General features: G+C 50.4%; 3 protein-coding genes across 6 annotated transcripts in view; 1 reads left to right on the forward strand and 2 right to left on the reverse strand.

Moving 5' to 3' along the window:
* The window catches only part of LOC144099487 (uncharacterized), a 145,286-nt gene extending 128,763 nt beyond the window's left edge, over nucleotides 1-16,523 (reverse strand). For both annotated transcript variants that reach the window (XM_077632827.1, XM_077632826.1), the window contains exon 1: nucleotides 16,127-16,523. The gene's annotated coding sequence lies outside the window, so the exon portion shown is untranslated. The remainder of the gene's footprint in view (nucleotides 1-16,126) is intronic.
* LOC144099489 (uncharacterized) overlaps nucleotides 6,741-27,473 on the forward strand; it is a 79,826-nt gene continuing 59,093 nt past the window's right edge. For 2 of the 3 annotated variants that reach the window (XM_077632835.1, XM_077632837.1), the window contains exon 1: nucleotides 6,747-7,665. Coding sequence is in view for 1 of the 3 variants with exons in the window: in XM_077632831.1 (XP_077488957.1) it covers nucleotides 7,659-7,665 (7 nt within the window). In the remaining 2 variants the exon portion in view is untranslated. Of the gene's footprint in view, nucleotides 7,666-27,473 lie in introns of all 3 variants that reach the window. The other variant, XM_077632831.1, reaches the window with a different exon arrangement.
* Nucleotides 17,223-24,785, reverse strand: LOC144097401 (neprilysin-1-like). The gene is made up of 2 exons (XM_077630131.1): nucleotides 24,475-24,785; nucleotides 17,223-20,451 (listed from the first exon to the last, which is right to left on the reverse strand). Exons 1-2 carry the CDS (start codon nucleotides 24,580-24,582, stop codon nucleotides 18,265-18,267), a joined length of 2,295 nt encoding a protein of 764 aa, XP_077486257.1. The 5' UTR covers nucleotides 24,583-24,785; the 3' UTR covers nucleotides 17,223-18,264.

A 27,473-nucleotide genomic window follows, 5' to 3' on the forward strand; every position in this document is an offset into this window, starting at 1 on the left:
TCTCCTGCGAAGCAGTGGCGCACAGGTTTGGCAACGTCTCCACCTTTCATGTTTCTTTATATATATATATATATATATATATATATATATATATATATATATATATATATATATATATATATATATATATATATATATATATATATTAGAGGCTTTTTGGTTTTTGTACTGCTTTTGGTTTGGCGCAGGTATACAGTGTGCCCGTTCAAATAAATCTCAAGCAAGAGTTTCCGCCTGTTCGGTCTTTTCTTGCCAAAGACCGGCTACACGTTTGTTGAGATGTCACCGCTCCAACCCTACGAATGCTCTAGTCTATCGGGATGGGCCCGACGCCAGACCAGATTTTGCTGAAGGCAACGACGAACGGGGTGGTCCCGAGCCCGCAGGTCTATATGCATACATGTAACCGCGTGGGCTTCAGTCTTCTTATGCAAGGCGGAAAGACAGCGGGGCCTTTTTTGCTGTGTCATGTGCATGCTGGCCAACTTCCGCTTCACATGGTTCGCGTTTCACTAGCAATGGCTTGAGAAACTGATGAAGAACTAAGCCGCTATTTCGGGAGAATCATGCATATATCTTCCCGGTACAATACAGGTGACAATACAGCGTACTGTATTGTCACCTAAGCGAAGGTGATGGCAGGAATGCGATAAAATTGCAGAAGTTGTTCGGTGGTAGTGAGGTTTGTGCGGTGGAAGAAAGCCCATAGGCTCTCTTCAGAGATACAAACCTCGCTACCACACAACATTACTCCGTTCCATTAATGTCTGGAAAATGATTCTGAACAGTTCACGCAAGATTTAAAATACAACAAAACTCATCTTCCCTCACAGTTTCGCAGGAGTCGCAAATTTTTCAAAGCAATCCACTGGAGGAACAACTACAGCCCTGAAATAAGGTACCACCGAAATGAATAGTGCTTGATTCAAATTGCACGAAACGGGCACTTTGCAAATCGGTGAGAGAGAGAAAGAAAAACTTTATTGGCGGCAAAAATTGGTCGATTCAGCGGGACACGGGTGTCTTCATGTTCCGAGTCTTCCAGGGGTGGTGCCCTTATTCCAGGGCCCCACTGAGTCGTGCTACCTCATACGCATGCTGGACCAGTCCTTTTTGGACCGCCAGCACGCTGCTGGTGAGCAGGCTCTCCCACTGTTCCGCATTGGGCTCTTTTAGTTCATGGAATGAATAACTGTTTTTACACTCCCATGTAATATGATATAAAGTGCGGGTGGCTCCACACCACTTGCATGTGTCCGCGTACTGGTTCGGAAACATTTTGTGAAGTATGTGTAAGTTATGAAAGCTTCCTGTTTGCAGTCTACGCCAACCGACTGCCTCATATTGCGTTTATAGCTGGTGTGGTGGAGGATACGCTATCCTCTGTAGTGATTTAGGATTTCCGCGTACGATGGTTCCACCGTTGTGGTGAAAAAGCGTCTGCACGCTGATACCCGTAATCAGTCACTGTCCCCACTAGTCACGTTAGGTCCATTGCTGCATACAAGGGCATCTACTATAGATATCCAACGAGCGCGTACAGTCCAATTAAACGCGAGTTTTGTTAGTGATAGCAGAAGTGAAAAGTCACCCCTTGCACTGCAACTGAATTCATAGTATTGAATAACCCTCGCGTGCCTATTCCGTTCGCGGTGCCCTATTCCGGCCAATTTCTCAGTCTCGTCTCTTTACACTTCCTATTGTGCCGTCACTAGACGCTTTTAGCATACCGGAGACATGAGGGCATCTAACCCTACCGACAGAATAGAACTAACGGAGCTATCAAAGTTAATAAATAAGCGCAAGGCAGCCGACATAAGGAAGTTTAATATGGAGAGAATCGAGCATGCTATAAAGAATGGATGTAGCCTAAAAACAGTGAAGAGGAAACAAGGCATAGGTAAAAACCAGATGTATGCATTAAGAGACAAGCAGGGCAATGTCATTAGCAATATGGATAAGATAGTTAACGTAGCCGAAGAGTTCTACACGGACCTGTACAGTAGCCAATGTAATCAGAGCGTTAATGAGAAAGACAGCAGTGCACAGCAATGCGTCATCCCGCCAGTAAAGAAAGATGAAGTAAAGAAAGCCTTAGAAGCAATGAAAAGGGGAAAAGCAGCTGGGGAGGATCAGGTAACAGCAGATCCGTTGAAGGATGCAGGGGACATCGTGCTATAAAAACTAGCCACCCTGTATATGCAATGCCTTATGACCTCGACTGTACCAGAAGTTTGGAAGAATGCAAACATTATCTTAATTCATAAGAAGGGAGACGCCAACGACTTGAAAAATTACAGGCCGATCAGCTTACTATCCGTTGCCTACAAAGTATTTACTAAGGTAATCGCTAATAGAGTCAGGGCATCGTTAGACTTTAATCAACCAAATAATCAGGCAGGCTTTCGTAACGAATATTCCACAATAGATCATATTCACACTATCAATCAGGTGATAGAGAAGTGCGCAGAATATAACCAACCTCTATATATAGCTTTCATTGATTACGAGAAAGCATTCGACTCAGTGGAAACCTCAGCAGTCATACAGGCATTGCGTAATCAGGGGGTAGAAGAGCCTTATGTCAAAATACTGGAAGATATATATAGCAACTGCACAGCTACTATAGTCCTCCATAAAGTCAGCAATAAAATTCCAATACGGAAGGGCGTCAGGCAAGGAGACACGATCTCGCCAATGCTGTTCACCGCCTGTTTACAGGAGGTATTTCGAGGCCTGAATTGGGAACAGTTGGGAATAAGAATAAATGAAGAATACCTAAATAATCTGCGATTTGCTGATGACATTGCCTTGCTGAGTCACAAAGGAGGTGAACTGCAAATCATGATCAATCAGTTAGACAGGCAGAGCAGAACGATGGGTCTAAAAATTAACATGCAGAAAACCAAGGTAATGTTCAACAGTCTAGCAAGGGAACAACAGTTCACAATTGGCAGCGAGAGCCTGGAAGTTGTGAAGGAATACGTCTACTTAGGGCAGGTAGTGGCAGCTGATCCGGATCATGAGAGGGAGATAACTAGAAGAATAAGAATGGGGTGGAACGCATATGGCAGGTTCTCGCAGATCATGAGCGGCAGTTTACCAATTTCCCTCAAGAAAAAAGTGTACAACAGCTTTATCTTACCGGTACTCTACTATGGGGCAGGAACGTGGAGGCTAACGAAAAGAGTTCAGCTTAAGTTAAGGACAACGCAGCGAACCATGGAAAGAACAATGATAGGTGTAACGTTAAGAGACCGGAAGCGGGCAGAGTGGGTGAGGGAACAAACACGGGTTAATGACATCCTAGTCGAAATCAAGAGAAAGAAATGGGCTTGGGCAGGGCATGTAATGCGAAGGCAAGATAACCGCTGGTCCTTAAGGGTAACGGAGTAGATTCCAAGAGAAAGTAAGCGTAGCAGGAGGCGGCTGAAGGTTAGGTGAGCGGATGAGATTAAGAAGTTTGCAGGCAAAGGGTGGATGCAGCTGGCAAAGGACAGGGTTAATTGGAGAGACCTGGGAGAGGCCTTTGCCCTGCAGTGGGTGTAGTAAGGCTGATGATGATGATGACTACCGGAGACGTATACAGGTTGACCGGACCCCTACAGCGCACGCGCAGTGGCTCCCCCTCACCCTAACAACGCCACTGCGCATGCGCTGTAGGGGTCCGGTCAACCTGTATACGTCCCCGGTAGTACGTCTCCGGTATGCTGAAAACGTCTACTGTCCACGGGTTCCTTCCGTTAAGGTTCACTCCGTTGCCCGAAAGAACACTGCTGCTCTTTTTCCAGCAGTACGTGTCCCGCCAGTGTCCATTCCCGTTTACTATATCTGCTAGGATGCAAATAACATACCTGCCAACCTGGCAGGATCAAAAATCGAAAGATTTTCACTTTTTTTACTTTTTCACTATTTTTAATGTCTAATTCGCTTCTTGATGTCAAATTCAGAGGTGTAAGATCTCAAAAACTTCTGCAGCGACCGTATTTACTTTCATATCAAGGCTTCAAAAGGGGGGGGGGGGGGGGGGGGGGCGCACAGCCCGCGCGTATCCCTGGTGCTTTTTCGAACCGATATGTGGACCTTCAAGTATGTGTGACTTGCCACCATGCGAAATGTTTGCATCACATGCACACGTGGTGCAAAGTCCGAACTTCTCCCCTTTGTTCGACGGCACGAGACATGGGAACTCTTTGGTGTACGATCTCAAAAACACTCGGGAGTCCTGTCGCGGCTTCGACACAGCCATATCACCGCGAAGCCGCCACGGTGACGAAACGACGGAGTCACAACGCGCCGTACGTGGCAGCTCGCCACACAGAAAGAAAGACAGGCGGCCAGTCTGACATGCAAGTCCAAACCGGCGAACAAAGGCCAATGCGGCAAGGTTTCCGGTGGCGATACAAGGTTGGCGGTATCCAAGCTTTGCAGATGGATTCGCGGCCTCCCGAGAAACGACCAAAGCCACTGCAACGTGGTAGCTGCTAATGATATCCTAAAAAAATATCGCCCCCTCTCGTGGCGGCGCGACATACCGCAATAAGATTTTAATAATAATAATATATATATTGTAAATAAAATTTTTCACCGTAAGATTTCAGGCAAGATTCGTAAAATTGTAAGACGGGTCAAAATTCGTACATTTTACGGGAAAAAAATCCGAAGCGTTGGCAGATATGCCATTAACTCGAGGTTGTTCCCAGAACGACGCAGCCGTCTCTTAACGTTACCGTTAACCTTCCCAAACCCAGCTCCGCTGTCAGTTTAATCCAAACCCGTCTCCTTTCCCCCCCGCCGCGGTGGCTCGGTGGTTAGAGCGCTCAGCGTATTGCGCAAATGCCTATATCTTCATTATTTTTTTTTTTTTACTGTGCAGCAGCCTTATTACAGTCGCCGCCACTACTGGCATGTAAACGCCGACCCGTTTTATTGAGCCCGCTCTTCCGTGCGGAAAGCAGAGCAACACCACATCTTCGTCCCCCAGAAAGACAGCGTTGCGAAAGACATAAACGGTGCCCCCTCTTCTGACTGCAGCCAGGGAGGCGAAAGCGAAGGCGGCGCCGACAGACCCTCGCAATGACGACGCAACCAGCGATATTTCTTCACGGGCCAGCGGCAAAGGCACGCGCAGCAGCCTCCCATTGCGCCGCGGTTTGCGCGAGTGCGTACGTTTGTTTTGCGTGCGCGCACGAGCTGGAGCTTTCCTCCCCTGGCACCTGGCCAAGTTCCCGCTCTCTTCCTGTCTGGCTGGCTGGCTTCAATATTGCAGCCGCTGTGTGCCGGCGCGAAATGCGCCTTTCATTTTCATCGCTAATACGTATACTTAATCTAGCAGGCATTGCCAGTCGGTTGCTCGAGAACGATAAATAATCGGGCACAATAAATGCAGTTTTCTTTATTTCCTTCTACGGACACGGCTAGCACTCAGAAGTAAACTAATCAGCAAAGTCGAAAGTGCGAGGCACTAAGGCGAGCGTACTAGTATAGTATTCGGTTTTAGCTGAACGTTTAAACTGCACACGGGGCCATACGATAGCCGCTTTAGGGGAGTGCTCCGTATAAGTTTCGACCCCCTGGGATACTTTCACGCGCGAAGAAACCGCGCAGCAAATGAGCGTCTTATGCATTTATCCCCGATCGAAATGCTGCCGCCGGCGCAGCTGAAATTCGATCCCACGACCTCGAACTCACACCTTCAACCCTGCAGTGCGACGGGTGAACGCGCGTGCTCTGCCCGCGTTTGCGCCTGCATGTTTCACTCGTGTAGGCCGGAAATCGAACCGACAGGGCCGCGGTCAATAGTGCGATGGCATAAGAGGTGGCGGGAGTGGCTTCGAGCGCCAAGATCGAAGTAAACGAGGACCGAAAAGCGTTTTTCCTCAGCGGAGATCCCTCTCGGGAAGACCAAACGTAACCACCGCGCGATGTGCATTTCCAGGACTGCTCACCTCCCGCATCAGACATTCATTAAGAAACAAAGAAAAGAGCACGAGACAGCAAACATTAGTTCCGCAGAGCTTCGAAGCTACTTCAGTAGAAAAGAAAGAAAGAAAGAAAGAAAGAAAGAAAGAAAGAAGGAAGGAAAGAAAGAAAGAAAAAAAGGAAGAAAGAAAGAAAGAAAGAAAGAAAGAAAGAAAGAAAGAAAGAAAGAAAGAAAGAAAGAAAGAAAGAACAGCCCTGCTCAGAGTTCTTAGTGCGTATCCTCTGCGGTAACTCCTTGTGAACATTGCTCACCTACTTTGCTACGTCGTTGTCAGCCGTGGCTATGTAATGATTTCCATGCATGTCCATGCGCTCTTCGGAACGGCCGTGCGCCCGTCCCGGTCGAGCAGCAAAGCGAGGTGGCAGACGACGAGAAGCACCACCTTCAGCTGCTTCTGCGCGCAAGCCACTTTGCTGCGATGCGCGGCCAAGTCGAACGCACGTCGAACACCCTAGCTTGTTCACCCCAACAGTGGACCACCCCGCACTTAGATATTTATCCGCCGCGGGAATGCCCGGAAGACGACGTTTCGTGTTTGGCGTGGCTATTGTTAGGCCTAAAAAGTGGATTGTACCTCAAAGTTGGTAGCTGCGGCGATCTTTATATATATATATATATATATATATATATATATATATATATATATATATATATATATATATATATATATATATACGCACACACACAGTTCGGCGTTAGGCTGGTATGGAAACTTCCACATCCTTTTTCAGCTGTTGGCGTCGAAAAGAGACGTTATTGGGGCTTCATCGAAGTTTCACGCCCAACGCTAGTCAAGCCAAGTAAGAAATCTCGTCTTCCCTCCGGCTTGTCCTCTAGTTGTATTAAGAAGCAATGTCTTTTTTTCCCTTTTCATGGCGTACACCACTATTTTATGGGTCGTTTCCTCGCCTATATCCACGCGTTTCTGTTGTGCCTGCTACGCGTAAGCCGAATGCCAGCGCGGGGGCCCGCGGCCTCGTCAAGCTGTCGCTACGGCATATCTCTCTCTGCAGACCTCCGGCATGGCGCGCATTTGTGATGAAAATAAAGTCATTACTACTATCGCCGCTACCTCGCCTCGCGGATACCAGCGTCAGCTCGGGAGCAACCGAGGAGACCCGACAGAGATAAGAAACACTATATAGAGTGGCCCCATAAATTTAAGCGCTGGGTGTCGTCGCGGCATTATCGCCACGCCCACCTCCTTCACGTTTCGCATTCCGCAATTGAGCTGCTATACTCATCCGCAGAGACAGCGGCGGGGAACTTTCTCGGAACTGAGTACGTACAAGGCGCACACACATCCTTTGGGAGCACTGTATGTTAACACCGGGTTGCGGCAATTACGCGCGGAGATCGATATCCCCCAACGGTGCCCCCGTTATGGCGTGCTCCCTGCCGTCTGCTCCGCTTTCGCACAGCCTATGAGCACCGCTAATGTTCCTTCGGCGAGCCGGCTGAAAGCGGCGCAGAGAGGGGGAGGGCGCAGCACGCGCCAGCACGTGCGCGTCCCGCCGCCGGTCACGAGGCCGTCCTTGGCGCGACCCCGGCCGCGCAACGCGCCTCAGCGAGGCGCGTCAGAGCGCGCAGCCACCGCCCGTCACTCACGAACTCGCTCTCCTCCTCAACGCCGCCGCTACCGATCTCGGAGGCTGCCTACACTGCTGCTTCACCGATGCGAGGTTTGCGCCTTACACTGTTTGTTTTTCTCTATTACTCCCGTTCAGCCATTTCTTTGTTGATGTTTTTTTTTTTAATCCGAGGAATTGACCGACCCATGCGTCCGCTCCAATGCTGGGTGAGGCAGGACAGCTACATCAAAAAACCATTCTTCGTGGGTTTATATTCAGGCGTTGACTAGACCGACTTCAGGAGTAGTTCCCACAACTGCACAACCCACTGGTGCGGGCTGTATCCGATGGCCCTGAACCGTCTAGTTAGCTCAGCTAGCACTTTTAATGAAAGCGCCGCCTATTTGTTTTCTGTGCCTCGGCGGAACTTCCAGAACATCCTTACGCTTTCAGTGTTATGGCCGACAGCCCTGCCTGTGATACCCGCGGCTTTGGTGGGACAATGTATCACCTACTTAGTGTGTGCCTTGTAGTTAGTGCTAAGAGATAAACGCTGTACTATGCACGAGATTGAGATGCTGGCCTGAAGAGGAGTACCAAAGTCCTCAGGCGGTGGACAGAGCTATCGGCAGCCCTTGAAGTCCAGCCAAGCGCTGCTGGTGTCATTCTTGCGAGACAGCTTGTGCCAGTGCCGCCGACTGTCCCCTCTTATTACTTCAATAGTAATAATAATAATAATAATAATAATAATAATAATTGGTTTTTTGGGGGGAAAGGAAATGGCGCAGTATCTGTCTCATATATCGGCGGACACCTGAACCGCGCCGTAAGGGAAGGGATAAAGGAGGGAGTGAAAGAAGAAAGGAAGAGAGAGGTGCCGTAGTGGAGGGCTCCGGAATAATTTCGACCACCTGGGGATCTTTAACGTGCACTGACATCGCACAGCACACGGGCGCCTTAGCGTTTTTCCTCCATAAAAACGCAGCCGCCCTCTCTTCAGCTTTTACACCTCTCTCATTGCTCCACATGCAGGGTTGCTAACCGGAACCTACTGGTTAACCTCCTCGCATTCCATCTCTGTCTCTCTCTCTTTTATAAGTGACCGACATAGTGCTTGTAAACCGTGCCAGCAGCCCCCTTAGGTTCACAGATGTACGCATATGACACGTTAAACTTAACAATGCGAGCCCTATTTTTTTCTCCCCGTAAAAAGCGTCGGCATCAACCGGGTCTTCAGGGGGAGGCTAAATGTAATTAGGGAAATAACGATGCGGAGGGATTACCAGGAACTACCCGCTAACACATAGCAAGGCTGGCACACTGTTCGCAAACGCAACTCCTGACAACGACAGCGATTGCGGAAAACCTGTCTCCCATACCTACGCAAATCTTCGAAAAGCTTCGAAAGCTGCAAGAAAATTGCTGGCGTTCTCGCCGTCATGAACACAGGCCCGAGGTGGCCAGCTTCCGACCAAGCCGCAAAATTAGCTTAAGATTACGCATCGAAGGCCTACGGCAACTGCTTTCATGGTGACATGTGGCTGAGACGAGCCAGCGCCACACGGTATATATTTGAGCGAAAAGCTTCACTACGCTAGGTAAAGCAGTCGTCGCGTAGGCCGGAGAATGACTTTGAACGACCTTCAGCCCCAACCACATTAGCTGTGTATGACCATGTGTGTTACAGTTATGGTGTCCAACCCTTGACCCCCGAGCTTTAGTTGACATTTGACCATAAGAACATCCGATGGGGTGATGTGAAGCCACGTGATGACATACGATGGGGGTGTCGTAAGACCACGTGATACCACGTCATAGCCATGTGGTCGTGTGGGTGTATTAGAACGGCTGTCGCGAGCGTGTAGCGCAGCTGCCATCGACCAGCCTGAGACGCTGAGAGCAAGCGTCCTTGCTTTGCGCTGAATTCCAGGGTTAGCCAAGCTAAGCCACTGCCAAATTTTTTAGCACGGGCTCAGGGAAGGAAAACGGCTATAGAAGCTGTATCCTCTTCAGAATTTGGAGAAAGGTCGGTTCGCCGGCCTATAGATAAGATATATTTCTCAACTTCGGATATTCCCCAGCACATACGAACAAAAAATTCTGCCGCCGTAGGTGCGACAGTTATTTTGTGTTATACCATTTTCCATTGCTACGAGCCACTGAACTCTACGCCTTCAGGAACTTGCCACAAAGTTCTCCTTCTGAAGCATGTTTAGTCAAATACGTATGCAGCAGTATACCAGAAAACAGCTTATTCAGACAAAGCAAACAACTTGCAAGTGCTCAGAGAGTCCGTAAAGAAGCGCATTTCTTGAAAAGATAACTATACGGAAGACAGTGAGTACTCCCTTCCTTCCTGTAGCGCTTCGGTCGCACAGTGAAAAAAAGAAATTCTGTAAAAAAAAGTCCAAACATTATAAAGTACACGCGAAGTGTGACGATGACATGAGTACGTGAACTCGCCATCCGTCTTTCAGCAAAAAAAAAAAATATCACCCGCACCCTACAATGACGACGACAACCAGCAATATAATAAATTGCCTCGCATTGTCATTCTTTTTTTAGTTACCTCTGGCGCGACTTTGAGATCACTATACTGCTAAGATCACTATACAGTGAAAAAAAAAGAAAGTCAAGATCATCGTAGCACCGTGAAAACAAAAAATCGCAGCGTCAACTTCGGCCAAAAAGGAAACAAAAAGGTAAGGGAAATAAATCGACCAGGGGTGCTTGAGAAAGAAACGGTGGACCGAAAGGAAAGCTGCGCAAACCATGTGCAGCACAATGCAGCGCAACACAAAGACGTCAGTGGGGAAAGGAAGCGAAGCGCGGAATAGTGAATGGCGGAGTGAACCCGGCATCCATCGCGCCAACACCATTGCCGGCGTCTCGGCGGGGCTCTCAAGGGCACCCATTGTGGCCCGACGATGGTAATGCAATTTCCACCGTTGGCTTCCCTCGGTGCCCGTTTTTCGCGAAAAACGACAAGAAACGGGGAGAGTTTGTTGGTACTCTCTGAAAAAAAAAAAAAAAACTTGCTTTCACGCCTGATGGGCCATAAAACTAACTTACGACAGAGCCCACTCCACCAACGAGTAGCGCTTCGCAAGTTCCGGTTAATAGTCAGAGAGGCTGCATACGCATGTCGTTGCGAACACCGCTGCTTATTATTTCTAGTCGTAAACCGAGGGAACATTGCGGTTTGAGTCTTTTCTCTTCGTGCATACTTCAAGGATCCTTTTTAAAAAGTCCCGCAGAGAATAGTTTCAACCAGTCAGTGTTAAGAGGTCTTTCACGGGAGTACGGTATCGGGAAATCGGGACACAATACATGCAGTGTCAACCGCCAACGTTGAAGACAAAAAGAAAAAAGGAAAACTACAGTGCCCTGCTGCCCTTCGCGACCCTCTAATGTGTTGTGCGCACGGCTCGCTCATGCGTTCCATCGATTTACGACGCACGTCATCTATGACGTCACACCATATGGCTTCTTCCGGGCTGGCGTTGTTACTTCGTCGTTCGATGGTGTCTCCCCAGTTTTCATCTAGGCAAACAGCCGGAGGCGTCTGACGGCAATACACAGGCAAAATAATAAACAAGAAACGAGTCAGTTCGCTGCAGAAGAGAAGCGGGGCAGCTTCCTGGTTTGCCACAGCTGCTGATGCGGCGTAACTCGAATGTGTGCCGTGCTAACAGCGACGTTTACTACACTCTCAAAATGCAAGGGATTTCGCCTTTCTTATGGTAGAGTGCTGTCATGAAGCTCACCGCGATATTATGGGAATCACGCGTCAAATAAACTAAGATAACAAACGAGGACTCTACATCCACGATGCCAAAGTACCTCATTCGCCGTACACTGCACCCAGTCAGAAAAGACGCGACGTGCACGACAGCAAAAAAAAAAAAAATGGGGGATTGGGGGGGGGGAGGGGGGACAAGGACAGTCTTTCGGCGAATGCAAGCAAGCGACCAGCTGCCGTACTGAGCCCTTTCGACATTATAGCCGTTGTTGACAATGTCATGCAGTAATGAAAATCCCGCGATACGAGTGGTTGATTGGGCCAGTTGTACAGCTTCTAACTGGAAACGTTTTTAGGAATGTGTAGCTTCGTGAAGGACTCTCTCCACTGAACACTCAGCGACCGTCGGAGTCTTAGCATGTTGTAACCACAAACAGAATGATGCAGGAGACACTAGCAGGAAAAGGTGCAGAAAAGGAATACACAGCAGGGTGCCGGGGCCAGTGTACGGATAGCCGTACCTCTCATTTTAATGCCCCCCCCCCCCCTCACTCAAACCTCGGGGGCACAGAGGGGGGAATGTTTCTTCTCGCTTAAGTGCATCTAAATGTTGGACGTCGCCGCTACTGAAAACAGAAGCAACGAGCGTGACGCAGGCTGTGCTCGCAGCAATATGAGCACAGACAGCAGCGAATTGATTAATTGTGCGCACGGATTAATATTGTGTCTGCACCCAGGCAGTGTGGGGAGCCGTGGTGGAGGACTCCGGATTACTTAAAACCACCTGGGCTTCCTCAACGTCAACCGACATCGCACGGCAGACGGGCGTCTTTTGCATCTCACCTCGATCCAAACGTCTCCGCGGCCGAACGCCAGAATAAAACTACGGGATTTCAGACAATGACGCCTGCCAAGGATAATAGTAAGCATCCATCAGAGCCTGCTCTCAATGCACGGAGTTAACAAAATTACTTGGTGTCTGTAACAGAGATGACCTGATATTTCTAGGAAGAACCGTACAAAAGGCGCCAGTGATTCCACACGCTTAGAATAGAATGTTTGATACCTTCCTCTACGGGTGAACACTGCGGAAGAGAGCTAGCGAGAGATGTGCACCAACGGCCATTTCGAGCTCACTGAAAGCAGCCGCAAGGCGTCGTTCAGAGCGACTCTGCCATTACAGCTTCAGTGCGCAAGGCACCTAAATTCGTGCATTGCTGGGGTAAGCAATACCTAGAGCGGGGTTTGATTAGGCTTGCGAAATTACTTCGCCAGTGTCCACCGCGGTCCATGACCATTTCACACCGACGGCTGATCGGCATGGCTATTGATCGCAAAGGTCAGCGATGTGGCCTAAGTCAATTTGCTCCGACCGCTTCCCTAATGAAGCCGGCTTTGTTTGCATCATTCATTGTCTTGACTTCCACTGCGACCAATCCGAATAGCGCGGAACAAGCTCAGGAGTTCGAGCTATGCGTCTTAATGGGTCACGCGCCGTCACTACGCACATCACAGTGAGTTTGATTGAGAGCGGTGTATTTTTGTAGCTCTTACGCAACTTCTTACTACCGTTGCACCGCCGCTAACGCCTGGCGGACTCGGTAACGACGGAAACCGTAACGGTAGTCGCCGGCGATGTCGGCACTCGAAATGGGTGGTCACGCGTAATGGCAATTGCGCTAGGGTGCTGCGCGAGGTATTTATGGTATAGCAAACTAGAGCTGCCGATATCCTGACGTATATGGTTCTTCATGATATCGGCCCCTGAAGTACAGACACACTCACTGACGGTGCCGATATTTGGCACCGATCTGATATCAGAAGCAGATATTGGAAATCGTGCTGACTTTCAGGAAAGCAGTCTGCATGCCTTATAGACCTAAAAGTACGTAAGAGCGGGATGAATTATTCCTGCTGTACGGCGCCCGGGTCGGAGTTACTGCGCATGCGTCTAGCTGGCTTCGTGCCCCTAGCGGGTAACGTACATGCCACCAGACCGAATTCATGGCTGTGCTACACATCTCTACCGCAGCGGATACGGAGTTCCAGCTGTGCATTTTTAGCGAGACAGAGAATGGCTGCCCGAAATTCTGCCTCGTTCGAGCTTCCTGAGCTGATGTTTTCGCTATAGTTTACTTACGCAGTCGATCAAGACTATCAGCAAACACACGAACTTGCCCGTCATGCACCCCTAAACGCGACAGTGTATGGTCCACTACTGCCCTACTACTGAACGTTAGAGACATAGTAAGTAAAGGAACAAATGAATTCAGGACTTCATTACTTCCCCACTAGTGCCCCACAGGGCACAGACGTATAATCGCCTGCTCTACACTTTCACCCAGCATGTCATCTCTACTCAGGATGAACACCTTTGTTCGTAACCTCGGCCAAATCCTCAGAGGCCCCGCGCTGGACCTGGGGCCAAATTGACGCGAAGAAAAGTTGCGAAATTAAAGACGCGATGAAAAATTCAGCACGGTGCAAATGCTCGGAGCAAAACGTTATGCACGGGAAGAGTCGGAAAGGAGAGGGCTACAGAGCAGCGCTACGTAAATATAACTTGTTTTGAGTCAACGAAATGTCGTAACAGACGATAAAAAGGAATACGCTGCACCTGCGTACACGCAACGCTGTGTACAAGACCAGCTGGCTCACATCCGACGGGTAGTTCAATCGGCACACCTGCGAGCCCATGTACTCCTATCACAACAAATTAGCGAGACTGATCTGCCCTATAGTATACCTATAGGAGGCAACGCGGCAGTTGTGTAAGGAGTCCCACTTACGCTCGTTTAGCCAATAGAGGGTACGATTTTTAGCGCGGAGAAAATCACAGGGTCGCCCTAAATATGCATCACATGCGTGGCAAAATTTTGACCACCCAAAAAGCAGTCACAATGAGCTCCTTTTTCATAGAGTCCCTGTTTTTAGCAAATTACAGAGCCGTTCTCTGCCGCTCTATATTACGTTTTTCTTCGCTACAATTGTATGCTATCACTCACAGAGAGTAATGGCTATCTGTTCTGAGCATTAAACTTCATTCGCAACTGTATTCACTGCCCTGTACTTAAGCTAGCATGTCAACTCGTTCTGCAAGCTATAGGCTGCTCTTTGTCTCCAAAAGTTATGCCTTGCATTCCCGTGCTCACGTTGTGAGCCTCGAATACGCACTGATCTTTATTCAGCACACATATAGGGGGCGTTGAGTCGGTCGGGGGGATGATATTAGAAGTTTCCGGGGACCAGATAGACGCAGCTGGCGCAGGACAAGGTTAGTTGGAGGGATTGGGAGAGACCTTTGTCCTGCAGCAGAATTAGGCTAATGATGAACAGTGGCACGAGCAGGCACGACCGCCGCCACGCCAACAGGCACAAATGCGCTCAGGCTCAGTGGCCGACCTCGACTCCCTTTCCAACGCTCATGGGACTGTTTGACCGCTACAGTGTCACTGACTGTGGTATGACGTCAAGTGCCAAGACGACTTCCCCAGGAACGGCGGCTCCGAGTGTTGCGAAAGAGTAGATCTTCAGTCGGCGCTGCCTTCGCGTCGCTGCGCGGCTGCCCGCGACTTCCGAGCGGTGGCGAATGCGACACCGCGGAGCTCCTCCGACGCACGACGCAAGCGCATCCTGCGCAGTAGCCTCAGCAACAGCGTGTGTACTATAGGTGTACTGCACAGGGCGGCGCGACGCAAGTACGGGCGCGGCTCCGGCTTCCGCACTCTTTTTTTTCTGCATCTCCGGTTATCAAAGCGCCCGACTGCCGTACCGGCCCCGTCGCAGCGACGACGGGCCGAAACCGAGCGCGCGTACGATCAATTGAACGGCGTTTGCGGTCCGCTAACCAGCCCAAGCTTACGCCTCCGACGCACAATGCTCACGAGTCACAGCAGATGCGCAAGAAAGTCAACCTGAGAACGAAGTGCTCATCAAAGTTACACAGCTATCGATCTCAACGGTCGAAGCGGAGCGCGATAGAAAGTACGGAAAAATACCGCTGCCACTAGCGACCTTTTGGAGCACCACGGGCTGCCGTCTTTTTTTCTTTTTCTGAACGAGCGGTCCGGCGGCGAAGATCTCCGAAGCCGTCAGTGCTCGAAGAAGACGCGCCGCGCTCGACGTATGCACGTGGCCCCTAAAAATATACAACGGCCCCTCCCCTCGACAGTCAGACGCCGGTGGCTGAACAAGGGGGGTGGGCTATTTTAGGTCGTGGCTCTCGGCTCACTGACACGCACAGTATACGCACGATGCGGAAACGAGAGCCCTGTCGATCACAGTGGCCTGCGTAATTCATTACCGGGCCTCTGAATGTTTACGGACCTCAGGGAATGCAATGGCCGACTATGATGCCAATTCAAGGCCCATTCATTCCTTTCCTCGTCAGTCACTGGTCACAACACGTGCCTAAAGGCTTTCTTCTGCTGTCTCGCTAAGATGACGTTGCACGATGCAGAAAGGGCGTCCGCAGAGACTCGGAGAGCAGCAGTGTCGATGGGGTGTAATTCCCAAATTGGAAAGCGGACCTGCCTAAAAATCAAACTGTATTTGTGTATACACTCCGCTCCAGGTTGCGCACCACAGGCTGCGAAACATGCCCATTCATTTTTTTCTCTGTAAGTACACGAAAGATAATTCATATCGTTCGCTCGAAACGATTCTCACATTCTGAGAAGTCCGTAGCCGATGCGCACTTTCGAGGTGACAGAGGCAGCGGGAAAAATTTGGAAAAAAAAACGAGAGTCCTGCAAACGAACTCCGGCGGAATCGACGAATTAAGCTGTGGCAATAGAAGAACGCAACGCGATTGCGACGTATATGTCATACCTGGCTTATCCGCAGCGGCCGTCCTTCGGTGCTCCGCAGCTGCTGCTGCGCAAGGCAGCGATGGCCGCGGCTCGGGCCCCGGCTCGTTCGTTGCTCGGGGCTCCTTCTGTAGAGGGCTAGGGGCAGCTTTTCCTCGGGTATCCGCCGGTTGGCTGCTGCTGCTGCTCGCGCTGCGCGACGCTGGGGTGCGACTCAGAGAAAGGGACGACGGGCTTTGGAGATCGGGACTGCACTGCACTGACGAGCACAACTGCGGCGGACTTCTACGGAAGAGCGGTCGCGTCGGAGCACACACGCACACAGGTCGGCAAGTGCAGACACGCCGATGGGATTATTGGTCGACGCCGACGCAGCCGCGCGCTCCGCTGCTCCGAGCCGCCGCGCCGCTGGGCGAGGAGGAAGGAGGCGGGAAAGGGCAAATGTTGCGTCCGCGACCGCGGCGCCGCTGCATTCAGGCGTGGTGGCGGCGCGAAGCTCGTACACAGAGAATCTCACAGAGGCGCTCGCTGCTGCTCTTTGAATATATGGCCTCCGAGATAGCCAGACCGCACTCTAGCATGTGTACGCAATGGTGAGTGCCAGACTTCATTTCGCTGCCGTCGAGGTGAAATAAAATGAAATGAAAGATATAAAGAGCGACAGAAACTGTAGTTGGGCTCTCAGTGTATTCAAGGTGGTGCTGCAACTTTAGCGAAAAAGTGCACCACACGTTCATTTGAGTAATAAAGCAATTTTTGAGAATTACTGCCCTGCAAATTAAAGCAGCTGCGGCTAGCGGTCACATAATGTGCTGATGTGTGTTTTCTTTCGATTGTGAAAGAAATGGCTGGTGTATTATTTCTCAGTGAACTTTTGAATGGATGGAAGTATGTAAAAAACGTCTCAACAGGTGTAGATGTCGGGCTAGTTGGTCCTGATCCATTGTGGTTGAAAGCGCTTAGACACGCGGACAGGGGGCAGAAAGAGAAAAGACGACGGCACAGGCGCTGAACTTTATTCCGGAACAGCTTTAACACTGAATATGTACCCAAAACACACACCAATAAGCGGCGATTTTACGCACTCGTGGCACTCGTGGACGTGATATGAGAAGCAGTGGTAAAAAAACAAAAACTAGAAATAAAAACCAAGTGATATAACAGGGAAGAATAACACCAGAACAAGGTGAAAAATTATTTTTGCAAGTCATTAAAAAAACAGCCAGCACGTGCAACAGTGGAACGGTTTGACTAAAAGAATTTTCCAAGCGCTGGTCCGATAACAGAACTAAAACCAAACGTTGAGTTCTGCATGAAACTACAAAGTGGGCAAGTGCTAAGCGGAGATGTCAATAGAACAAAAAACCAACCGTGAGGTAATATTCGTTAATCAAAGCGCGTGAATTCGTTTCCGATTGATCATCACGTGGAGTTTCTGGAAAAGCCAGCGCAGAAGCTGGTGGTTTATCGCTATGAGTCATTAACTGTGGTATTTACTCCCAATTCTCTTCTGGCACGAAAATTCCGCCGCAGACAACACTCCGCGCAGCCCTTTTAAGTCACAGATGTCATCTGGACCACCGGAGAGCACAAAGTAGCGAAAGTTCAGGCCCCAGAGTTTTTGCGCGTTCAGAATAGCAAGAAGGCAAGTCCGCGTGCTCTCGGTACATCTGAAGCTACGCGCAGGTAGGCTGCGAATCCTGCAGCGTATTCAACAGACAAAGTTTTCACTACTAAGGAACTCCTTGCAAAGCACAGAATACGTTTCACATTAAAATTCAGTTGTTTAGACGAGTGGGGAAGCAATGGTGTACCCAAGAAATTTGCTTGCATACACATGGAAACGAAGGGCAAGGTGAACACCTTCGTAAGTGCACAGTTCGTCCAGGAGGCGTCAACGAATGCACAAAATACCAAATAAATACTTGCATGACTGCAGGTTACGTTAACACACCTAATAGGACAATGCTTACGAGCTCTGAACCGTTGATTGTAAAACATTTGAAGTCAAATTGCAAATGAGTACCACAGAGCCAGTTTCACGAACAGCAAAATCAACACTGCCAATCGGGTATTATAGTCTGTTCTTTCCTGTACAACGACTGGTTGTCAAAGCGACACAAAAACCCACCAACAACGAGAGTAGCTACAGCCCTCCGTTTACCATACTGTGCAAGCTTCCCTCGCGCTCATTCCTTTTCCGTGCGAGCATTCGAAGGCCTTACTGAAGCTGTCGAACAGCCTTAGCGGAACGTTGCACCAGGAGGATCGGCTCGGCTCGTCTTGGCTGCCTGTCCGGTTCTCCTGCAGGCCGCAGCTCGGAAAACAGAGCGCCAGAAAGAACAGCTGATTGGCGGTGTACTGCTCAAAACCGGTGCTCCAGTCCGGGTAGCCCGCACTATTGAACAGGGCTTTGTACAGCGGCTTCAGCGATGCTGCCGCCACAAACATTGCCGTCGAATAGTTGAGATCCTCCTTCACAGCAGCGCTATGCGGCGCCTCGTCGTAAAATGCCTCCTGAATGCAGTGCAAGCTGTCGTTTTTCCCGCCGACACTCGGCGCCGGAAACGGCCAGCCCTTTCTGCGTTCGGCCCAGATGGTTGCTGTCAAGAGCTGACGGGTAAGAAGCGACCCCACAACGCCGTAATTGACGCTCTCGTAGGCGTCAGGCGGAAACAAGGACTCCAGCATGTACAGGTTGGGAAGAACGGCAGTGTGAGGTGCGAACGGCGAAGCATCGTGCTGCCGCCACACGTCTGCCCAAAGCGTGTCCGTCAAGTCGCGAAATGCCCAGGGACTCTCTCCACCGAGGGCGACGGCCGTTGTAGCTGGTGTGAGGCCGCGGTGGATCTCTTCCCAGTACTTCTGAGGGATCAGGCTCAGGTTATCCAGGAAGTCGTCACCGAAATCCGGCAGGATGGCGGCTATGGCGTGCGACGCCAGGTCCACGCCTTCAGCTTGGCCGGTCAAGATCGCCTCGTAGTCCAGGCGCGCTAAGTTGACAGTCTTGAACGCCAGAGGACGCGCGCCCTCGTCGAGCCAGGCTGCGCTGCGCACGGAGGCGCCGATAGATGACTGCACTGCGTCGAACACTTCGTTGGCCTTCTCGACACGCTCGTTGTCGAGTGTAAGCGCCACCTGACGCGAGGACAGGAGGCGAGGCATCACGTGATCCACGAACTTGTAGCACAGCTCGGGGTGGCGCTGAGCGCGGCTGGACACATCGCCGTAGATGAGGGTGGCGAGCTGCTGGCTGGCGAAGCGACCCAAGCCTTGAACCACGCATAGGCCCGCTAACTGAAGCAGGGACGTCGGATCTGCCGTGCGGAGGAGGCTGCCTAATCGACGCATATGCGGCCGGTTGCGGACGTCCACGGGGGTGGCGACGCTGAGGTTCTTTGCGTCGCTCGAGTGTTTTTTGATGAGCGTGACCCAGCGCTCGCCGGACACGGACGACGTCAGGTCGCTGGCGAAGCTCTCCAGGTTTTCGTACTGCGTCCAGGAATCGTCCTCCCTCTCATGTGTCTTGCCGCTTATCAAGGCACCAAGAATTCTTTGCTGCAGCGCGTCCAAGTACTCGCAGGAGCTCGTGCCCGATTCCCGGTCGCCGCCCTCTTTGAGGACGTCGCGCAAGCTGCAGATGTGCGCCGCGTTGCTCTCGCGCAGTCCGCGTTCCTCCAGAAGAGCACGCGGCCCCTGTCCCAGAAAGTCGTCGGTGAAGACGAGCCGCTGGGACGAGTTCTCGGCACTGCCGTGCTCAGACTGCGCCGGCGCCGAGAGGCGGTACACGTAGAAGAGGAGGGGGAAGTGCCAGTTGAAGGACAGATCGAGAGCAACGTCGAGGAAGCTGACTCGCGTGTCCACATTCGGCCAAGGCAGCTGCCGGTCGCGGAGGAATTGCTTGAATTCGGCGACGCCTGTGGTTTGCTTGGCCAAGCAGCTCTTGTAGAGCATGGCCGCCTTCTCGTAGCTGTCCTGCGACGTTCGCGACGGCTTAGCCGTGGCGGCGCGTCCACGAACGTTGCTCCGGAAGGCCAGCGCCGAGTCTTCGAGGACGGAGCGGCCGCCGAACTGCGGCTGCCACCGGTCGCACACGTAGAGGTAGAAGTCGTCGCACGGGTCCCGCGAGGAGTTGATGGAGGCCGCCAGGGCGCGGGCGTAGGCGCGGCAGGGCTCTGCCCAGCAAGGGATGTGATGGCGCGGCGGATTCTCTCGCGGGAAGACCAGCACGGCCAGTACCAGCAGCAGCACCATCATGACGCAGCAGCAGCCGAAAGCGCTGCGCACGCCGGCCGAATAGGTGACGCTGCTCCGTATCCGCGACGTGGGTGTGATGGGAGGCCGAGACTGCGCGAAACGAGCACCGGAAAGCTTACTGGTGTGCACACCTCAAATAGGTTAAGATGGAATTTACTTCGGAAAGGAAGATTGCTAGACAAGTTGGCACATGTCTGAAGCAAGAAAACTGTTCGACAGATGGAACAAGAAAGAAACAATTGGGAGACACAGACGCTGTGTCTGTCGAATAATTGCAGCGGAACAGAAAAAACGAAACTACACACAGAGACAAACCGACACACAAGCGCTTCCAACTCGTCTATTGCGTCGTTTGTTCTGTGCTGCGCTGCAACTTTTCGTCATGGATCACCAACTGACCAGCATCCTTACCCTACTGCATCTGTCGCTTCTTGCTTTCTTGTCCAGTCTTTCACTCCGTTTCTCTTGCTTTAATGTATACCGCGATCCCGGACGGTTGACGTGCACTATACTCGTGGTCGACTTTCTGTGCCTCTGCAGCAGTGGCTAGGCAGCACAGCGAAAGGGACAGGCCTGTGTCCATGTGCCGTGTGGAATTGGTAGTTCGCTGTTTGGGCTAGGGATGCGGCGGGGCGAAAGAGGGAACTTGGAGGGACGGTGAGTGGTCGCTGGGCCTGGTAAACCCACACGCTACGCAAGGGCACAAGGGCTCGTCTCCATCAATTTCTTGCCTCGACTATGCTGCAGCGCCACAGGATGTTGACGGCGAGTATAGAAAGGCGCAAAGCCTGTGCCTCACCTATACTCCCGGTCAACTTTGTGTGGCTCTGTAACCAAAGCTAATCAGGAAAGGGAAGAAGACGGGCCTTTGTCCCCGCGCTGTGGAGAGTGGGTTGTTCGTTGTTCGGGGTAGAGGTGAGGAGGGGTGAAGCGGGAAGTTGGGGAAACGGTGCGGTGTCGCTAGGGTTAAGGTAGGTTTTGCATGGAAGCCCCCTAAGTTGAGGTAGCCCACTCCCCACGTCAAGGGAACAAACGCCCGTCTCCTGCTGCTGCAGAGTCACAGAAAGTTGACCGTGAGTATAAAAAGATTGAAAAGGCAGCAGCAGCGCCGAGAGAGGGCGGGGGTCGGAGGGTACTAAGTGGAATAAAGCGACCATTCCCGCCATCGGCCTCTGCCAGATTTAGTACCGCCTTAATATCACACCGAAAAGACTGTAAGACTGGCATTCTATATGAACGAATTCTCTTTTCTGGTCCTTCATCATGAAGGGTGAACGCCTTCATTATAAGTGCCTTCCTGGTAAAAGCCTTTAGGTAGGAAGTCTTAATGGTAAAGGCATTTTGGTCACATGCCTTTAGTACGCAAGGACTTCAGTGCCCATCGTAACTAGTCCTACTGTACGACATTCCGCGCTTAGCCATGCTAAACCCTCTACTAAATTTTTTTGTGAAGAAAAAAAGGTGTCGGAAGTTACGGTTACCGCATGTCGTTGGCAATGCGTATATTATTACCGATTTGTTGGTCCTGTTGACGACTCTACCAGCCACTTCATTTCCATTTTGAAACAGCGCAACAAAGACGGGACGTGGAAACTGAGGTGTAAAGACAAACATGCGCTGACTAACAACTGGGTTTATTGAAAAAAACACGCAAAATATATACAGAGTTAGGAAAGATTAATCGCCACCATAGTCAACTCATGCCACATGTGACGCCAGATATCCAATCTCCCCTTCGGAAAGGGCGACCGATGGGCAACTAATGCACGTTGCGCCTTTCTCACGTATAAGAAAAGCTTCAAAAACTTCTCGCGTCATCTTATCACAATGGCGAAACACGATATTGGTGTTCTTATAGTCGGGGTTACATTTGCATTTCTTGCAACGGAATGCACCTTTAGTGAGAGGGTCTCCTTCTGTTTTTATTTTTTCGTACTCTTTTTCGTGTTTGCATTTGCACCTTCTGCAGTGGACCGCCACGTGTGACAGGGGGTCTTTTTTTCTGGTGTTCTCATGTTCCATGAGTCGCTTGTTGATGCATCTTCCTGTTTGGCCAATATATGTGGCGCCACACGAGAAGGGAATTTGGTATACTACCCCTACCTCGCAAGGTACATAAGGGGAAACATGGCGCACCTGACAAGCCCTTTTGTTTCCCTCCTGCCTCTGCCTTACCTGTCTACACATTCTGCCTAATTTCTTCGGGGCAGAAAATACGACGTCAACGCCATATCTGCCTGCCACTTTTTTGAGCCCATGGGACATGCTGTGCGCATATGGAACCAATGCCGGCCTTTTATTTTTATTTTTATTTTCATTTCTTGCACTCGGCCGAGCCCCATACTTCAAGAGTGGCAGATCGGGCTAGTTGGTAATTTTCCATAATGCGATACAGCGCGAATAAAGACGGGGACGAAGCGTGCCTAAGCAATTTCTCCGCTGCCCTGGAAATGAGGTGAGCCGGATAGCCATTCGCGCATAATCTGTTTGATTGTGCTGCAATGCTCTCCCCAATCATTTCATGGCAGGACTTCTTGAGTGAAGATTGGAGGCACGACAAGATAATGCCTTCTTTTATAAGCTTGGAATGACCTGACCTGAAGTTTAACAAGGGCTTAGCCGATCTTGGCCGATAACACCAGCACACGTGCTTGTCTCGGGAAAACAGCCACGGCATACCAGCCATGGCATACGTGTGACGGAAGCACAATGATGGTTAGACTCGATGCCCACAGGTGTAAACAGCTATCTTGTGCAAATGTGTGCTACGAGAACACGAACGCTTCATGGCTCAAAAAGAGTCTGGAAGTAGCAGTAATACTTCATGATTGCAGTTTACTCCGCCTACCAGAGTAACCTCAGCATGAGTGGTGAATGTACCCTCGCAACTCAAAAGAAACTAAATAAATATACTCTTAGGATGAAGGTCTTGAATTTGGAATAGCCTAGCGCGATGCTAACACTACGGGCTAACTTCTTTTGGCCACCCGACCCACGAGTTGAAGCCACGGAGCAATGAAATGCCAATCACAAAATTACTATACTGCCTTTTTCCCTCTATCCAAAGGAGCATCGCTGATATAGCTGTCAAGTCACTCCCTCTTTTCTCGTCCAAATGCGAGGTGCGAAAACGAGGCGCGCAATACCTTGGCCAGGGCGCCATTCCAAGCCTCGGGTGTATGCACTACGCCATAGCCAAGGCGCGGGTAGAAGGCTCAGGATCAGTTTTCCTAAATCTCCACGACCTTGTGAGGGCTCAGCATCAAACGCCTTCTCCAGAACACCGCTTGTTAGCCTTACTGTGCAGAAACAGGAGCGGCATTGGACAGCCCGTGCTTCGCATTCAGGTCTCGCAAGGAATTGTGGGCGTGGAAGACGATGGCCGCCATGGGAAGCCGCCATTTCCACCACTTCCTCTGGCTCGCCCTCCTCTACACTTTCAATTGGAGTGAGGATTGGCGCAGCGGTGGCCATTAGGAGCCGCTAGATGATTTACTTGACCCGACTGATCGTGATTCTCGGGTGGGAGCAAACCTAGAACAAGCTGCCGTGTCAAAGAACTCCGAGATTCGAGCATTACAGGCATTTCAGGCCTTGCGAGCCTTTAAGGGACTCTGAAATTATTTCGGTGGGCATATTATAGTGCACAGATCTGTAGTGGTGGTCTTCGTCGGTATTCGAATCAAATTTGAAAGCGCTGCGTGCAGCCTATAATTAAGAATTTTTTTAAAATCGCAGCTCACAGTACCTCCTACCGATTAGTGCGACACACGTCACTCCGCATCCCCTTCCCCAATGACGTCAGTGGGCAGACGGGATGAGCTTGAACTCGGGTGGGCTACTGCGAGCTGCGATTTTTAAAAATTCATTCTAATTAATAGGGTCCGCGCAGAGGCTTCAAATTTTACTAGAATAGCCACAAAGACCACCTATAGAAATTTGTTGCACTGGAATATGCGCATAGAAATAATTTCAGGGTCCCTTTGACTACGGCAGCAAAATTCCGTCGCATCACAAGCTAGGCAAGCGTCCAGAACGGGACATCCTCCGTCATCTTGCATTGAGGGTAAGCGCCTTCCGCGTTACTGTAGGCTAGAGGGACGAGGCACTTACGCTGGAAGATATTTCGTCGCCGGCAGTGCCGACGCGCTCGGACCTTCTTCGCGACGAGCCGACCAGTATGGATCGCAAGGTCGGCGGCAACGCCGCGGCGCCGAACATGGCGCCGCAGGTCGGTGGTCGTTGCTGGCTTTGGGACGGCGCTGGAGAAGCGCCGATGTTGAGCTCGGAGGCGGCCCGGTGGCTCGACCTTCTCCTCGGACCGTCTGGTAGCCAGGGGGACCCTGAGGGGCAGCAAGGAAACGAGAGCAACGATAAGAACTCCAGCGGAGATGGCAAACGGAGCCTGCAACAGCTGTCCCCGCTTCGTTCTTCTCACAGGTGCACGAGACCGCGGGCTTCGCTCGCGCCCACGCAAAATGTTTTCGTCCTCGTCCTCTGTGGAGGAGAAGAAAAAAATTCAGAGGGCACTGCTTACCTGCTGTGAAGGCGAGAGCATTATTGTTGTTGTTCCCCTCACAAAATGGCACGTACCCACAAGGGGGATTGGCCATAACCAGGCGGTGACTATTTAAATTGCAGATTGCGTATGGCAAGCGTGGGATGTCCTCACAAAAGTTGTGTAACTCTGTTTCCGTAGCAGAGGAGGTTGCAGGAGGTTAGGGCGGCCTAACAAACTGAAAATTAGGTAAGATAATCAGTTAAAAAAAAAGATATTAATGTATCTTCGTGAGCAGGACCCTCTTTCTTCTCTTCCTCCCCTTCCCCAGTGCAGAGTAGCAGGCCAGATAGCAATCTTTCTGGCCGAAATCTTTGCCTTCGTGTCATTAAATTTATCTATCTATCTGTGAGCAGGGCGTAACCGGGGGGAGGGAGGGTTGTTTCGGTGCCAGAACACCCCAAAATTTCGAAATTTTCTGAGCGCTGCATCCCTCCCTCTGTTATTTGTTTATTCTCAAAAAGACTGGTGCAAGTTGTCGTGGCTCCATATCAGGAAGCGGAAGTTATTGCAGAAAAGTGTCACTTTTCATCGCGATCGCACGACCTAGGCACTCCTTTTAATTCTATGCACAGTTGACCCAATTAAACATGACTTTTCACGTCAGCCTACTTTTTTATCCTTTCCATTATTCTTAAATGATCAACACTATCGCTAAAATAAGAAGCGTTTTTTTTAAAAGCCCCTCTGCTGCCGGGCGCAGGCTCACAGGCATGGTAGTAGTAAGTAGTAAGTGTTTAATAAATATAATAATAAAATGGAAGTTAAAAGATTTTTGCTAACCACGGCACCTGCCATCACTGTGGCGGCGGCACCTGAGCTGGGGTAGCGGAAATAAAGGATAGCAGGCAGTTTGAAGAAGTGAAATGAAAGGCGTGAGGGGACAGTGATAAAGAACACATGGAGTGGTCATATATACACTATTTACAAAGGGTAACAATAAAATTGTCCAGGATGTGCGGATGTGCAGTTAAGAAGTAAAAATAAATATAAAAACATGCGCACACAACAGCTGGGGTGGGGCGCCCAGCTGTTATTCTTCCGAGGTAGTTCACGCGGAGCGTTCGGTCACTCCGCGTCACTACCTTGCGCAAACCAGACGGGACGTCAAGCCCGTCTGTTCGAGAAATGCACAGAGGCTCACTATGGTTCGCCCACGGGTGCGCGCACTGCCCTGCGGCCACAATAGCGTCTTGTCACATGCATGGGATAGTTTTGAAAATGGCGCTCGTTCGCAGTTGCCGACTTTCTTGTAGAGCAGAAGCTTTTGTGTTGTATAGTATGTGAAAATATTGTAAATAGCTGCGATTTTTCGTGCGAGTGTTTTTTCAGTGAGAAAAAAATGTTCTTTACGAATGAACTGCTCAGAGTACTGTGTGCAGCAGTATTATTATGTGCATTTTATATTGAACGAACCAAATAACCCTTCGGCTCTATTAAAATAAAATATGACTAAGATATTGGTTGAGGGCAGGCTATCTATTTTTTTTTTAACGGCGGCTTATAGCACCTCAAGAAAAAATTTTCTGGCTATGCCACTGATCGTGAGCGTTGGACTTCGGCGCAAGTTACGCACTGAGAAATGGAATGAAGACGCGCCTCCGGACGCTGGTTCCACAAACGTTGTATCCACAAAGATCCGAGTGAAATACATGGCCACTCAGTTCGAATACCTGCCGCGACCTGGCATTCAATTTGGCTGAGAGATTCATGCTATATGCAACAATAACCCGTATGACACCACCCGCAGCAATGCACAACGAATGGTTGCGTCACAATTTTGATACGAAAATTTGTTTTTGAGGAAAGGAAATGGCACAGTAACTGTCACAGCTCGGTGAACACCTCAATCGCGTCTTGGGAAGAGTTTGATCCACAGTGCCGCCGGGTACCCACCGGTGATCCAACGGGTACAAGCTTTCCCCTGGCCTGGTGCTGGGCTTCTTTAAGGTGAAATGCTTGGGAAATGGGTCTTTGACCCCACCTTGAGTAATAGAAAAAAAGGGCCACAAATGGGTTTCTATCGCACGAGGCAGATTTAGCGTTGTTGACGGCGGAACTTATCGCTGATCCGCCAGAGCAACTGTGTGTACATATATACAAATGACATGTTTATGATCGTCAGAAACGGCGCTCCTCCGCTTGCTTCGTGCGTCCTATGGCCCCTTGATGACGCCAGCCTGTGTTCTTTTCTATCACTGACATTTTCGGCACCATCTGCGGCTACACCCAATAACACTCGCCGCCGGCTTCTCCCGTAATGGGATTAGTACAGCTTTCGCATTCAGATTGACTCTACGGTTAGCTCTGGTTAACGCGAGACTCAGCGGCAGCTGTTGAGGTATTTGTACTTTTAGGTATGTTGTGGTAGAGAATGCGTGAGCGACATCACATCTGTGTAGTTCTAGGGAGCCCATTTTAGCTTTCCACACACAGTCGTTTTTCATCTAAGTCTTTTCTCCAGTCCATCGCCGCCGGCGATCCTCTCTTCGTACGCCGTGTTTCGCAGCAGCTGTCGCAGTTTCCCCGTGCTACATTCCTCCGCTCGCCTTTC

This window comes from Amblyomma americanum, chromosome 7 (genome assembly GCF_052857255.1).
Source record: "Amblyomma americanum isolate KBUSLIRL-KWMA chromosome 7, ASM5285725v1, whole genome shotgun sequence".
NCBI lineage: Eukaryota > Metazoa > Arthropoda > Arachnida > Ixodida > Ixodidae > Amblyomma > Amblyomma americanum.

Bases quoted from the DNA above. Each gene is read 5' to 3' on its own strand.
- LOC144097401 (XM_077630131.1), bottom strand. From the start codon at position 24,582: ATGTTCGGCGCCGCGGCGTTGCCGCCGACCTTGCGATCCATACTGGTC. The intron at 20,452-24,474 runs GTAAGTGCCTCG...CGTTTCGCGCAG, and splicing joins GCGACGAAATATCTTCCAGC to TCTCGGCCTCCCATCACACC.